The sequence below is a fragment of the Stegostoma tigrinum genome, chromosome 12, assembly GCF_030684315.1.
Source record: "Stegostoma tigrinum isolate sSteTig4 chromosome 12, sSteTig4.hap1, whole genome shotgun sequence".
Lineage (NCBI taxonomy): Eukaryota > Metazoa > Chordata > Chondrichthyes > Orectolobiformes > Stegostomatidae > Stegostoma > Stegostoma tigrinum.
The window spans coordinates 71663160-71677764 of NC_081365.1; the positions used below are offsets into that span (position 1 = coordinate 71663160).

The 14605-nt window shown below is 45.8% G+C and overlaps 1 protein-coding gene across 1 annotated transcript in view; it reads right to left on the bottom strand.

The window, feature by feature from the left end:
- The window catches only part of kpna3 (karyopherin alpha 3 (importin alpha 4)), a 97902-nt gene that overhangs the window by 46959 nt on the left and 36338 nt on the right, over positions 1-14605 (bottom strand). Inside the window, exons 6-9 of the mRNA XM_048540400.2 lie at positions 13721-13816; positions 10728-10813; positions 7148-7234; positions 5018-5187 (exon numbers count right to left, since the gene is read on the bottom strand). Coding sequence (XP_048396357.1) covers positions 5018-5187; positions 7148-7234; positions 10728-10813; positions 13721-13816 — 439 coding nt within the window. The remainder of the gene's footprint in view (positions 1-5017; positions 5188-7147; positions 7235-10727; positions 10814-13720; positions 13817-14605) is intronic.

Here is a 14605-nt window from a genome sequence, read left to right on the forward strand (position 1 = left end):
GAGCGAGAGAGCGCGCGCGCGAGAGCGAGAGAGAGAGAGCGCTGCGCGCGAGAGCGAGAGAGAGAGAGCGCGCGCGCGAGAGCGAGAGAGAGAGAGCGCGCGCGCGAGAGCGAGAGAGAGAGCGCGCGCGCGAGAGCGAGAGAGAGAGAGCGCGCGCGCGAGAGCGAGAGAGAGAGCGCGCGCGCGAGAGCGAGAGAGAGAGAGCGCGCGCGCGAGAGCGAGAGAGAGAGAGCGCGCGCGCGAGAGCGAGAGAGAGAGCGCGCGCGCGAGAGCGAGAGAGAGAGCGCGCGCGCGAGAGCGAGAGAGAGAGAGCGCGCGCGCGAGAGCGAGAGAGAGAGAGCGCGCGCGCGAGAGCGAGAGAGAGAGCGCGCGCGCGAGAGCGAGAGAGAGAGCGCGCGCGCGAGAGCGAGAGAGAGAGAGCGCGCGCGCGAGAGCGAGAGAGAGAGAGCGCGCAAGAGCGAAAGAGAGAGCGCGCGCGAGAGCGAGAGAGAGAGAGAGCGCGCGCGAGAGCGAGAGAGAGAGAGCGCGCGAGAGCGAGAGAGAGCGCGCGCGCGAGAGCGAGAGAGACGGAGAGCGCGCGAGAGCGAGAGAGACGGAGCGCGCGAGAGCGAGAGAGACGGAGCGCGCGAGAGCGAGAGAGACGGGAGCGCGCGAGAGCGAGAGAGACGGAGCGCGCGAGAGCGAGAGAGACGGAGCGCGCGAGAGCGAGAGAGACGGAGCGCGCGAGAGCGAGAGAGACGGAGCGCGCGAGAGAGACGGAGCGCGCGAGAGCGAGAGAGAGGGAGCGCGCGGAGAGCGAGAGAGAGGGAGCGCGCGAGAGCGAGAGAGAGAGCGGCGCGCGAGAGAGAGCAAGAGCGCGAGCGCGGAGAGAGAGAGAGGAGAGAGAGAGAGAGAGAGAGAGAGGAGAGAGAGAGAGAGAGAGAGAGAGAGAGCGCGCGCGCGCGGAGAGAGAGAGACTGAGAGAGCGCGCGCGCGGAGAGAGAGAGAGAGCGCGGAGAGAGAGGGAGCGAGAGCACGCGTGCGGAGAGAGAGGGGAGAGAGCGCGCGTGCAGAGAGAGAGGGAGAGAGAGCGCGCCAGTGGAGAGAGAGAGAGAGAGAGAGAGCGCGCCAGAGAGAGACCGAGCGCCAGAGGGAGAGAGAGCGCCAGAGGGAGAGAGAGCGCCAGAGGGAGAGAGAGCGCCAGAGGGAGAGAGAGCGCCAGAGGGAGAGAGAGCGCCAGAGGGAGAGAGAGCGCCAGAGGGAGATTTGGGGGAGAGAGAGAGACAGACAGAGGTGGGTGGGGGAGACATGGGGTGTTCGGCGGGGGGGGAAGAGAGAGAGAGAGAGAGACGGGGCAGCGAGAGAGAGAGCGAGAGAGCGAGCGAGAGAGAGAGAGAGAGAGAGAGAGAGAGAGAGAGAGAGAGAGAGAGAGAGAGGGAGGGGGAAGAGAGAGAGAGAGAGAGAGAGAGAGAGAGAGAGAGAGAGAGAGACAGAGAGAGACAGAGAGAGCACTGAGCAGGAGTGAATGGGGGGGATGGGAGGGGAAGGTGATAGAACAATCATGACGGAGGACGGGGGCCCGTAGCAGAAGGAAGGGTGCTGTTATCAGCAGTCTCCAACCAATCAAGGCTGACAAGTACTTAGATACTTTGAACTCAGTGACAAGGAATGTCCAGAAACAGAATGCAGTGGGTCTGTCACAGAAAGAAACAACCTACAAGGCTTTTGAAGATAATAAAATGTGAGGCTGGATGAACACAGCAGGCCAAGCAGCATCTCAGGAGCACAAAAGCTGACGTTTTGGGCCTAGACCCTTCATCAGAGAGGGGGATGGGGGGAGGGAACTGGAATAAATCGGGAGAGAGGGGGAGGCGGACCGAAGATGGAGAGTAAAGAAGATAGGTGGAGAGAGTGTAGGTAGGGAGGTAGGGAGGGGATAGGTCAGTCCAGGGAAGACGGACAGGTCAAGGAGGTGGGATGAGGTTAGTAGGTAGCTGGGGGTGCGGCTTGGGGTGGGAGGAAGGGATGGGTGAGAGGAAGAACCGGTTAGGGAGGCAGAGACAGGTTGGACTGGTTTTGGGATGCAGTGGGTGGGGGGGAAGAGCTGGGCTGGTTGTGTGGTGCAGTGGGGGGAGGGGATGAACTGGGCTGGTTTAGGGATGCAGTGGGGGAAGGGGAGATTTTGAAACTGGTGAAGTCCACATTGATACCATATGGCTGCAGGGTTCCCAGGCGGAATATGAGTTGCTGTTCCTGCAACCTTCGGGTGGCATCATTGTGGCAGTGCAGGAGGCCCATGATGGACATGTCATCAAGAGAATGGGAGGGGGAGTGGAAATGGTTTGCGACTGGGAGGTGCAGTTGTTTGTTGCGAACTGAGCGGAGGTGTTCTGCAAAGCGGTCCCCAAGCCTCCGCTTGGTTTCCCCAATGTAGAGAAAGCCGCACCGGGTACAGTGGATGCAGTATACCAAATTGGCAGATGTGCAGGTGAACCTCTGCTTAATGTGAATGTCATCTTGGGGCCTGGGATGGGGGTGAGGGAGGAGGTGTGGGGACAAGTGTAGCATTTCCTGCGGTTGCAGGGGAAGGTGCCGGGTGTGGTGGGGTTGGAGGGCAGTGTGGAGCGAACAAGGGAGTCACGGAGAGAGTGGTCTCTCCGGAAAGCAGACAGGGGTGGGGATGGAAAAATGTCTTGGGTGGTGGGGTCGGATTGTAAATGGCGGAAGTGTCGGAGGATAATGCGTTGTATCCGGAGGTTGGTAGGGTGGTGTGTGAGAACGAGGGGGATCCTCTTGGGGCGGTTGTGGCGGGGGCGGGGTGTGAGGGATGTGTCGCGGGAAATGCGGGAGACGCGGTCAAGGGCGTTCTCAATCACCGTGGGGGGGAAGTTGCGGTCCTTAAAGAACTTGGACATCTGGGATGTGCGGGAGTGGAATGTCTTATCGTGGGAGCAGATGCGGCGGAGGCGGAGGAATTGGGAATAGGGGATGGAATTTTTGCAGGAGGGTGGGTGGGAGGAGGTGTATTCTAGGTAGCTGTGGGAGTCGGTGGGCTTGAAATGGACATCAGTTACAAGCTGGTTGCCTGAGATGGAGACTGAGAGGTCCAGGAAGGTGAGGGATGTGCTGGAGATGGCCCAGGTGAACTGAAGGTTGGGGTGGAAGGTGTTGGTGAAGTGGATGAACTGTTCGAGCTCCTCTGGGGAGCAAGAGGCGGCGCCGATACAGTCATCAATGTACCGGAGGAAGAGGTGGGGTTTGGGGCCTGTGTAGGTGCGGAAGATGGACTGTTCCACGTAACCTACAAAGAGGCAGGCATAGCTGGGGCCCATGCGGGTGCCCATGGCCACCCCCTTAGTCTGTAGGAAGTGGGAGGAGTCAAAAGAGAAGTTGTTGAGTGTGAGGACGAGTTCCGCTAGGCGGATGAGAGTGTCGGTGGAGGGGGCCTGGTCGGGCCTGCGGGACAGGAAGAAGCGGAGGGCCTTGAGGCCATCTCCATGCGGAATGCAGGTGTACAGGGACTGGACGTTCATGGTGAATATGAGGTGTTGGGGGCCAGGGAATTGGAAGTCCTGGAGGAGGTGGAGGGCGTGGGTGGTGTCACGGACATAGGTGGGGAGTTCCTGGACCAAAGGGGAGAAAATGGAGTCCAGATAGGTGGAGATGAGTTCGGTGGAGCAGGAGCAGGCTGAGACGATGGGTCGACCAGGGCAGGCAGGTTTGTGGATTTTGGGAAGGAGATAGAAACGGGCCGTGCGGGGTCAGCTTTTGTGCTCCTGAGATGCTGCTTGGCCTGCTGTGTTCATCCAGCCTCACATTTTATTATCTTGGAATCTCCAGCATCTGCAGTTCCCATTATCTCTGAGGCTTTTGAAGATATTCGTTTAGGGAACCCTTAGTAATAGTGTTAAGTAATAGTGAGCAGAGTTCGCAGCTTGCTTTCAGGGTCTGAGAGAGAGACATTAGCTGAAGAAAGTTGCACTTGGTGAATAAGCAGTAATTTCAAGATAAGCAAGAAAGTTTTGAATAGAATCGGTGTGACTTTTTGCTGAAGTTTGAGTATCCATTATGGCATTGCTGGAATAAAAGAAAAATTTTTTTCATGTTTGTAGTGTGTAAAGATTGCATTTATTATTTTTGCGCTTTTTAAAAACAAAAGACTAAAATGAGAAGTCAGTTTTAAAACCAGAGATTTATAATAATGGCTGCTTGAGTTGAAATAAAGGAATTTGATATTAATGGTGAATCTTATTTATGTAGCTATTAATTCAACAACATATAGATGTACTCAACATTCCTAAGACCACTTAGCTATTAACCAGCACTAGTAGAAACAGATGATCTGTTCACTGATCTCATTTTTGTTTGAGAGACCTTGCTATGGTCAAAAATGGTGGTTGAAAAAATTGCAGTAGAGGATTGACAAAGTCTTGCAAAGTGTTTTGAAATGTCCCATGGTCATTAAAGGTGCCATATGAATGCAAATTCTAAGATATTGCACCAGTCACTGCCTATTCATAAATTTACTCCTTTAAATCTACCACTTCATGTTGTCATTTCCTTCATAATAAGATGCAAGTCCAAATCTACCAAGGCTTCATGATGAGAGACCACTCTGCACAGAAGACAGCCAACAGCTCCAACAGTTCCAAAAGTATTGAACACACCTACGTTTCCATACGTAAAAATTCCTATTTGTATGGAATATAGCACTAAGTAGCCTTTATATTTACCATTGTCAAACTGGCATGTGCCTTTACTACACACAGGTGTATGGCGTGATCACAATAAACAGTCAGTTTGTGACACTTGAACCACCTTAACATTCCTAATTACAGTGAGCAGATCATTCCAAATGCTTTCACCCTCTACGTATGTGCACATATCACATGTGTAGACCCATCACAGTCAAATTTCATCAACTCAAAGCATAAGGAAATCAAATTTATCCAGCCTATTTGAAAGTCTCCCTGATCCAGCAACAGGTCAAGTTATTTTCACTTATAAAAGCCAAACAACATTTGTCAAATTTCTTTACCTCCTGAACTGTTTCCATTGGTGGTGGTGGATCCTTATTCCTGCAGAGGTTAACAATGACCCATGTGACGTTTCGGAGGAAAGTGATGGGGATGGAGGGATTGATGAAGGACAAAAGAGGTTTGACAACTCCCAATGAGATGACGTAGTCTCTACAACGAGGACCATCACCTAAAGAAGTGAAAATGAATATGTTTGCATTAGAGATGAGAACCTGAAAAGCTTTATGAAAGAAAATGTTGTAGCTGATGCATATACAGCAGTTAGATGAAAATGTTAATGCACAAACTCAATAAAACAATTCAAAGCAAAAATACACGTTATTTTGGTTTGTTTAAATGGTTGAATACAATTCTTAATTTAGGACTCTGTATTACTTCATACGGCAATGAACCCAGTTCACTTCACTGTGCCTGTTCAGAATCCTTGAAAGAGCTATCCATTAAGTCCCACATTACTACCTGTATTGGTCTCAAAGATCACATTGTTATTTACAATTCTCTTTTGAAGAGATAATTGAATCTGCTTCTTCCACCTTTTTTAGGCATTGAATTCCAGGGCATAAAATTCATTCTAGATCAGCTCATCTCCCCTTGAATCCTTTGCCAATTACCTTAAATCTATGTCCTCTGGTTACTGATACTCCTGCCACTGGAAACAGTTTCTACTTGTTACTTCAACAAAATAAAACTCAAGGTTCAGCAAACGCAATTAAATCGCTGAACATCAAGTTCTCTGAAACCAATTACGGATTCTGTCTCCACATAACTCAAGTACCTCATACCTGGCATCAATCCACTCTCAAAGTGATGGAAGTTGGTCTTGACAGTGGCACTCACTGACCAATATACTTCTCATCAATGCTCAATGAGTTCATCAGGGACACTCATGATGAACTTGGCCCAAACATGAACCAAATCACTGAATGTCAGAAGTGAGGTGAATGTTACAACATCTTGAGAATGTGGCATCAAGTAACTTTTGTAAAACTGAATCCATATCTAGGCAGATGATATTTGAGGTTTTTGAAGGTCATCATTTCAATTATTGGATATTGCTGCAGGAAACTCTTCTTGTCAGTGTCCTCAGCTCAGCCAGCTTCAGCTGTTTCATAACAAACCTTCCCTCAATCATAAGACTATATTGATAATTGACTGGTAATTGAAGTATCCATTTTCAACTCTTCAGACGATGTAGAAGTCCTGAAACGCATGGATCAAGACCTGGATGTCAAACAGGCTTGGGCTGTTAGGTAAAATTAGCACCATACAAATGTCAGGCAATGACCATCTCCAGCAAAAAGTGAATTTAACCACCATTATTACAGAGCTCTGACCATAAACACACTGGGGGTTTTACTGGCTACAAACTTAATTGGGCCAGCCACAAATACTCTAACAGGTTGAAATTACATGGTGAGTCATTCACCATTTTAATTATTTGCAAAAGCCATAACACCATCTACCAGGTAAGTGAGGAGTGTGATGAAATGCTCTCTGCATGCCCTTTTAAGAACAGCTCCAATAACACTCAAGAAGCTTGACATCATCCAGGACAAAGCAGCCCATTTCATTAGCATCACACCCCTACCTCGAGTATTCATTTCCTCCACCACCAAAGCCCTGTGACTGATCCATAGCAATACCACCTAAAACCTATGACTACTGTTGTCAAGAAGGAGTAGTAAGCATATGGGACATCACTACCTTCAAATGTCCTGCCAAGTCATGTGCCTTCCTAGCTCAAATGCATCCTATTCCATCATCACGAAGTTAAAACGTGGAACTCTCAATGGATGTACCTCCACCACATGGACGAAAGTAGTTCAAGGCGGTGGCTAACCAATACTTTCTCAATGACACATGGGAATGGAAAATAAAGGCTGGCCTTTCAATCAATGCCACCATCCAGTGAGTAAAAGAAAATCTAATCAAAGTCCTTTGCGCTGTCTCCAAAGCCGAAGCAAACTTCCTAAAATGTCGTGCCTGGAACTGGACACAGTTAAGACCTCACTGGTAATTTTAAAAATTCAGCATAAACACTTTGCTTCAGAATTCTACACCTCGATTTATAAAGCCAGGATTCCCATGTGCTTTTAACAGTGTACAAAAGGCTTCATGAAAATACAAACCTATGATGTTTCCTAGAGCCCAGACTGCTTGCTCACAAACATTCTGATGAGGGGAGTGGAGTAATCGCAGAAACAGAGGTACAGCATCTGAAACCAAACACAAACATTAGTACAACTCTAATCAAGGTAACAATCAAAGAACGACATTCAAAATAACATTCATGGAAATCTTAAGACTATAAATTTGTTTTCATGTGTAGTCTGTACTACCATTCAGCTTTAAACGATCAGCTATGAAAACGCTTTCCACCAAGTCAAACTGTTGGTTTTTAAACTATGCAGAGAAAATGCTGTGAGATCGGTTTGAGTAAGAGGGGGAAATGCAAACTTTTCACTGCAGGCCATTTGTAGTGTAAAGAAAATATTGTGTTAAATATTGTGTAAAATGTGTCATGTGTAAAAAAGCCACCTCAGAAGTATAGAATAATGGGGAACTAATGGTGAATTAAATTTGTACATGAGCCTACTGCAAAACAAAGTACATCTGGTTCAAAGATAATAAGAACTGCTGATGCTGGTGTCAGAGATAACACAGTGTAGAGCTGGAGGAATACGGCAGGCCAGGCTGCATCAGAGAAGCAGGAAAGCTGACATTTCGAGGCAGGACCCTTCCTCAGAAAGACTTTTCCGAGGAAGGGTCCTGCCCCGAAACGTCAGCTTTCCTGCTCCTCTGAAGCTGCCTGGCCTGCTATGTTCCTCCAGCTTCACAATGGGTTATCTACATCTAGTTCAAGGCAATTTTCTCCAGTAACTTTCTGAAATGAATACATTGCTTAGGGCTTATGACAGCCTCACAAGTGGAAAAGCAGACCTTGCCAAATTGAAGGCAGTAAAAAAAAAACCGCAGACAACTCAAAAGGCTTCCGGCAGTACCACCCCTCCATTTATAGAAACTAAATGGATACAGAATAGTTCTCTATAATTTATCTCAACCCCCTACATTGCCAGCTATCATTTCACAGAGAAGCTGAAAACTCCTTTGATTGTATACTGATAAAATTAACATACTTTGCCTCTGCTGTTTAGCTCTTCAAGTTAAGTCAGAGTCTATAAAACTTAGATATTCAATGTGACCCACATCTAAGCTTGACCTGCAATTTCTAATCCTTTTTTAAAAATATAAAGATGTTACATTGACAGGCTTCCAATTCTTTGGTACTTCTCCAGAATTGAAGGATGACTGGAAGATTATTACCAGTGCATCCGCTATCTTTGAGGCCATGCCTTTTAATACCCAAAAGATGCACCTCACTGGGTCCAGGAGATTAATTGGTCTTTCGAACCTGGACATTCAATGACCATTACCATCACTGAATCTCTCACTATCAACATCCTGGGGTTACCACTGGTTAGAAACCAAACTAGCCATATAACTACAGAAGCTTCAACAGCAAGTCAGAGGCTAGGAGTCCTGCAGCGAGGAACCCACCACCTCACTCCCCAGAGCTTGTCCACCATTTGTGATGGTACACTCTCCATTTGCCTGAATGGATGCAGCTGGTTCTCTAAGGAAGGTCCTTTAAGGAAGGAAACTACCATCTTTACTTGGTTTGGCCTTCATGTAATTCCAGACCCATAGCAATATGGTTGATTCAAAACTGCCCTCTGGGTAATCAGGGAAGGGCAATAAATGCTGGCCTGGCAAGCAATGCCCCCATCCTACGAATGATTTCAAAAAAAAAACTCCAAAATTCAAGAAGCTTGACACCATCCAGGACAAAGCAGCCTGCCTGACTGGCACTACACCTACAGCCTTCACTACAGACGCTCAGTGACTATGGCACGTACCATCTACAAGATGCGCTGCAGAAATTCATCAAGATTTCTTTGACAAGATCTACCAAATCCATCGAGGAGGACAAGGGCGGCAGGAACATGAGAACAACACTACCTGCATGTTCCCCTTCAAGTCACTCACCATCCTGATTTGACAACATATCAGTGCTTCAATGTATTGGGTCTAAATTCTGGAACTCCCTCCCTAACAGCATTATGGGTCAACCTGCAACACATGGACTGCAGCAGTACAAGATGATCATTCACAACCTTTTCAAGGGCAATTAAGAATGGGCAATAAATGCCAACCCAGCCAACGATGCCCACATCCCATGAATAAATAAAGGCAGGAGATCAGAGGGGAAGGCAGTATTGATGGTGAGTGGATGAAATTATGTAGACTACTGAAACAAGGAGTTTGGCCCAACCAATTTGAGAGGGTGTTTATCCCCGATTCAAGAGGTATTCTAACATCTTGTTCTTCAATCATCCTAATGTTCAAATACAGGGTCATTATAAATTGGTTAGAAAGGCTGACAATAGAGGTGGTTTTGGAACAGAGGGCACTGGTGGCAGGTATATTAGGGTGTTGTTGGCATACAGGTGCAAATTTACCCATATCAGTGGATCTTGTCTGCAAGATGCTATAGAAATAAAAAAGCAAAGGGAAGAGTGAAATGTAGATTTGAACTTTATCATACAAGGTACTAAGAAGAAATACTTACTGGTTCTAATAAGATATGGCAGAATAGAATCAGTAAAAGGAATACCTTTGAAGATACATTTAAAATGGGAGGCAGTGGAGGAGGAGGACATAAATGTACGTCAGATTGATCGCCGCTCAGATACAGAGGGGGTCATGGAGTAATCGTAGAATTTGTTATGGCTAGAAAACCTCTGGTGAGTTTGATTAAGGTTGTCTCAGTGCTGTAAACACAATGTGAGCTGGAGTTTAGAGGCTCACATTACAGCTGCTGAAACATCCAAAAATTCAATAAAACAATTTTGCAAGCTTCGACTTCTAAATTGCTCCCTTGACAAAAGGAACCAAAATGCTGGAATATTTGGCATGGAAGCCTGCACAACAGAACTGAAATTTATATTTGTACTAAAAGATCTTTTCAGATTTATTACTAATGGAAAACCTAATTATTTCTAAGACACCTGCACTGAATTTGTGTCTGAGGACAGGCCTCTTGACAGTCATTGAGCATTCACACATTTAAAAACTGACAAGTTAATACTGTATTGGCAGCTATTTTTGAAATTATTTTATAGCAAACATCCTGTTCCAGGTACTACTGAGCACTGTCACTGTGTAGAAAAAAGATTTTACATTTAATACTGAATGACATCATTCTGCTGCATATTCATAGGAACCCTACAGCGTGAAAATAGGCTGTTTGGACCAACAAATCCACACCAAACCTCAGAGCATCCCAACCAGACCCATCCCCCTATATCCCACCTATACTATACGTCCCTGAACACTACGGGCAATTTAGCACGGTCAATCCACCTAACCTGCACATCTCTGGGCTGTGAGAGGAAACCAAAGCACCCATAGGAAACAGACGCAGACATGGGGAGAATGTGCAAACTCCACACAGACAGTCACCCGAGGCTGGAATCGAACCTGGGTCCCTGATGCTGTCAGGCAGCAGTGCTAAACACTGAGCCACTGTGCCATCCCAATACTGTAGCTGCAAACAAATTTACTTATAAGTGCTGTGATGAACATAACCAACACAAACAGCTTACAAATTACTACTAGATTAATACCACCACTGATTTTGTCACTTACTTGCTTCAACCACTGCTTGAGTTTGTGCAGATGTCCCAGATGCTATATTAGTCAATGCCCAGGCAGCTTCAAACTGAAGAGATGGACTGTAACATTAATAATCACACATCATTCTAGTGGAATAGATCAAATTTCAAAGAACATAATTTAGTGGGCTTTAATATTTTCACTGCATCAAAATTTCATAACTCCACTAAGTAATAAAACTTACACTAGGTTATTATATAGTGCCAGATATGCTTAATTTTAATTTTGTCTCCTTCCTACTGTTGTAAACATCACATGATGTGTATCTTGTTAAAAGTATTTACTTTCACAGGAGAGGCACACAAATCCTTTTAAAACGTTATCCACTACTTGGTAAGCTCACTTTTCAAATCCTACCAATGGTCTTATTTGGTTGGTGGAAGGCTAACAAATAAAACATAATAACTTGGCACAGGAGGCACTTCAGCCCTTCGATCCTTGCTCCATTATTTAAATTATGATTATTGCTGATGTCATCTCGGCTTTCCTGCCTGCTCCCCATTACCCTTTAACCCTGGTTTACCCATTGTCTCTGCCTGCTCCTGACCCACTGGAGGTGGCCCAGGACGGAGGGGGAGTTAATGGAGAGGTCGGCGACCAGCAGGCGTTGTCATTTGTCACGTACACAGTTGACAAACTGTTCAAACTCATCATCATGGCAGCATTAGGCAGCGCCGATTCATTCAATGTAGCAGAGGAATAGGTGGGGGATAGTGCCAGTGTAACAGCAGAAAAGGGACATTCCACGTATCCTATGCAGAGGCAGGGATAGCTTGGACCCATGTGGGTGCCCATGGCCACCCCCTTAGTCTGTAGGAGGTAGGAAGAGTTAAAGGAAAAGTTGTTAAGGGTAAGGATGAGTTTTTATTCGATGAGGGTGTCAGTGAAGGGGACTGGTTGGGGTTGTGGGAGAGGAAGATGCAGGCAGCTTTTAGGCCATCTGCATGGGGGATACAAGTGTATGGGGACTAGATGTCCATAATGATGATGAGGTGTTGGAGACCAGGAAACTGGAAGTCTCGGAGGTGGAGGAGGGTGTGGGTGGTCTCCTGGAGGTAGATGGGGAGCTCCTGGATCAGCAGGGAAAAACAGAGGTAAGTGAAGAGTTCAGTGGAGCAGGAGCAAGCAGAGACAAAGGGTCAACTGGAGCAGTCAGGTTTGTGGATTTTGGGAAGGAGATAGAAATGGTTGGTGTGGGGTTGGGGAACGATGAGGTTGGAGTCTGTGGGTGGGAGGTCATCTGAGGTTACAGATTGTCTGGGAGATGGCGTGGTGTGATGCCGGGGGGGGGGGGGGGGGGGGGGGGGGATCATAAATCAAGGGGACGGTAGGTGGTGGTATCAGAGAGTTGTCGCCAGGTCTTGGCTATGTGAAGGTTAGTGCTTTCATACCACGACTACACCACCCCCCCCAATGCCGTTACCTGCAGTTTTGATGATGAGGTTAGGGTTGGAACAGAGGAAAGAGAGAGAATGGAAGGCTGCATGTTTCATGGGAGGGAGGGTGGAGTGCATGAAAGGGGCTGAGGTAATCAATGTCGTGATGGCAGCTGGAAATGAAGAGGTTGATGGAGGGTAGAAGGCCGTGGGGTGATGTCCAGGAGGATGAAATTTGTTGGAGGTGGGAGAAGTGGTCTGCAGAGGATGGGTTAGACTCCTGGTTTAACAAATAGACAGAGGCTGAGGCAGTGGATAAAGTGCTCAACATTCAAATGTGAATGGAAATCAGTGACATGTGGGCGTATGAGAATGAAGGTGAGTCCATTGCTATCCTCAACATAGGATTGTGCTCTCTTCCCCTTCTTAGGTAGTTTCTCACAAAGATGACTTGCTTCCATGTTTGTTTAATGGGTACCTAGATAGGTGATGAACCCAGTGCCCAATCTGCAGAGTGCTGCTCGATTGTTCAATAGATTAGTTTTTTTTGAGGCGTGCGCACTCTCAGTACATACGCTTTACCTCTGAATGCTGCTGACAAAAGTGTGTTTTGGTGCCTTCCTGAATGCACTTTGCCCATTTTAGGCATCACAAGCCAGAAGTCAGTAGATATTTGACCTCCGAGGATCCTTTGAGGACGCTGTGAAAGTGCTTTCACAGTCCACCTGGAAGTCATGGGCTGTAAGAAAGCCTTCAATCCAAGACCAAAATCTTTCTTTCTTCTCTCTTTGAAGTCCACTATGTCTCAAACTGACAGCCAGGACATTGGTCCGGTTCAAATCAGCTTCCACATCACAACACACTCTCTCTCTCACTGATTAAGATCTGTAACTAAATCGTAGAAAACGTGGATTGTTTTTCATCTTTTGGGAGCCTCTTTTCGACAAAGACAGACCATAAGATGGCAGAAGTCATCACTGTCTCCAATTTGTCTACTCAGCCTTCAGGTTAGGGATATAGTATTTGAGGACCAGAATCTTAAACTTTTAAACAAATTAAGACCATTGAGAAGCAGAAGAACAGATTAGCTTGCTCTAATGAATGTTGTTACAGCACACCCTTTCATAGAATCCCTACTGTGCAGAAACAGGCCATTTGGCCCATCAAATCTCCATGACCCTCCGCAGAGCAACTGACCCAGGTCCCACTCTATCTCCATAACCTCATGTTGACCATGGCCAATCCAACTAACCGGCACATTTTTGGACTGTGGGAGGAATCTGCAACAGCCAGTGGAACCTCATGCAGATAAATACTCAAAAACATTTTTAAGAGTCAAATCAAATTCTAAATCAGAATGAAGTTAAATTTGTTAATGAACAGCAAGAATATGCAAGGCAAAGTTTAATAGAAATAGAATAGAAATTAGTCTCACCGTAGCATGTTTAGCATCTTATTCTCAATAGGCAAAGCATAAAAGACCAACAGACAATACAAAAATCCAACGAAACAAGAAGCTTTCAATGTCTTTTGCAATTCATTGCATTCATGAAAAGTAAACAAAAATGACGTCTATATCATGACACTTACTTGTCATCCCTCTCCAAACATCGTACCAGCACAGGCAAGATTCCAGAATTTATTAATTCATCAATTGGAGGATTTCTATCACTTGACAACAACTTCCTGCAAGATTTTGAAGAAAAATGCAGCTAAATTTTTTTAATACCCCGAACAACATGCGCAACAAATAAAAATTTGGTCATTGCGAGCGACATCAATCTTGGCAACACAATGCATTGGTTGAGAAAACCACCACTGCTTCTATTAGCAGATGGAAAAATAATTTTGCAAAAAAATTATTTTAAATAAACTTACCCACATGCTACATTAGTGAATGCAATTCTATAATTAATATGATAGCAATGGACGATAGGTTGCTTAAAGTTCAACAACTAGTCATTTTATTTAAAACCCTATTCAGTTATGTGCCTCCTTTTCTTTGAGAGAGTGATAATGTCACAATTACTGTTTAACACGCTCCATACAACAATAAGTTGCAGGTTTTCAAAGTGATTACATCGATCGCAACAGAGGAGTTGGGGTCAGCAAGTATTTCAGGACTTTACAATTTGATGCTACATGACATACAATCAATTATTCAGCTTGATGGATTGAATGTTTTACCTTTTTTCTACTATTAATGCAGGACAATAAAAAACACCATATTTAATTGTAATTATAAAAATTACAAAGTGAGAAAACAGTTCTTCAATTTGAGAATAATTAACTTACAGAAAAATACCTTTGACTAGAAATAGTTGTTGGTAGGATAAATAGTAAAGCCACTGTCACCAAACCTATCGTTCTGTCTACAAAACAAAACTGGATAATTTATTTAGAAGATAACATTTTCAAATAAGTTAAGATGTGCATACAACCAAGTGCAGAGACTTAAGAAACCAGTTTCACTGA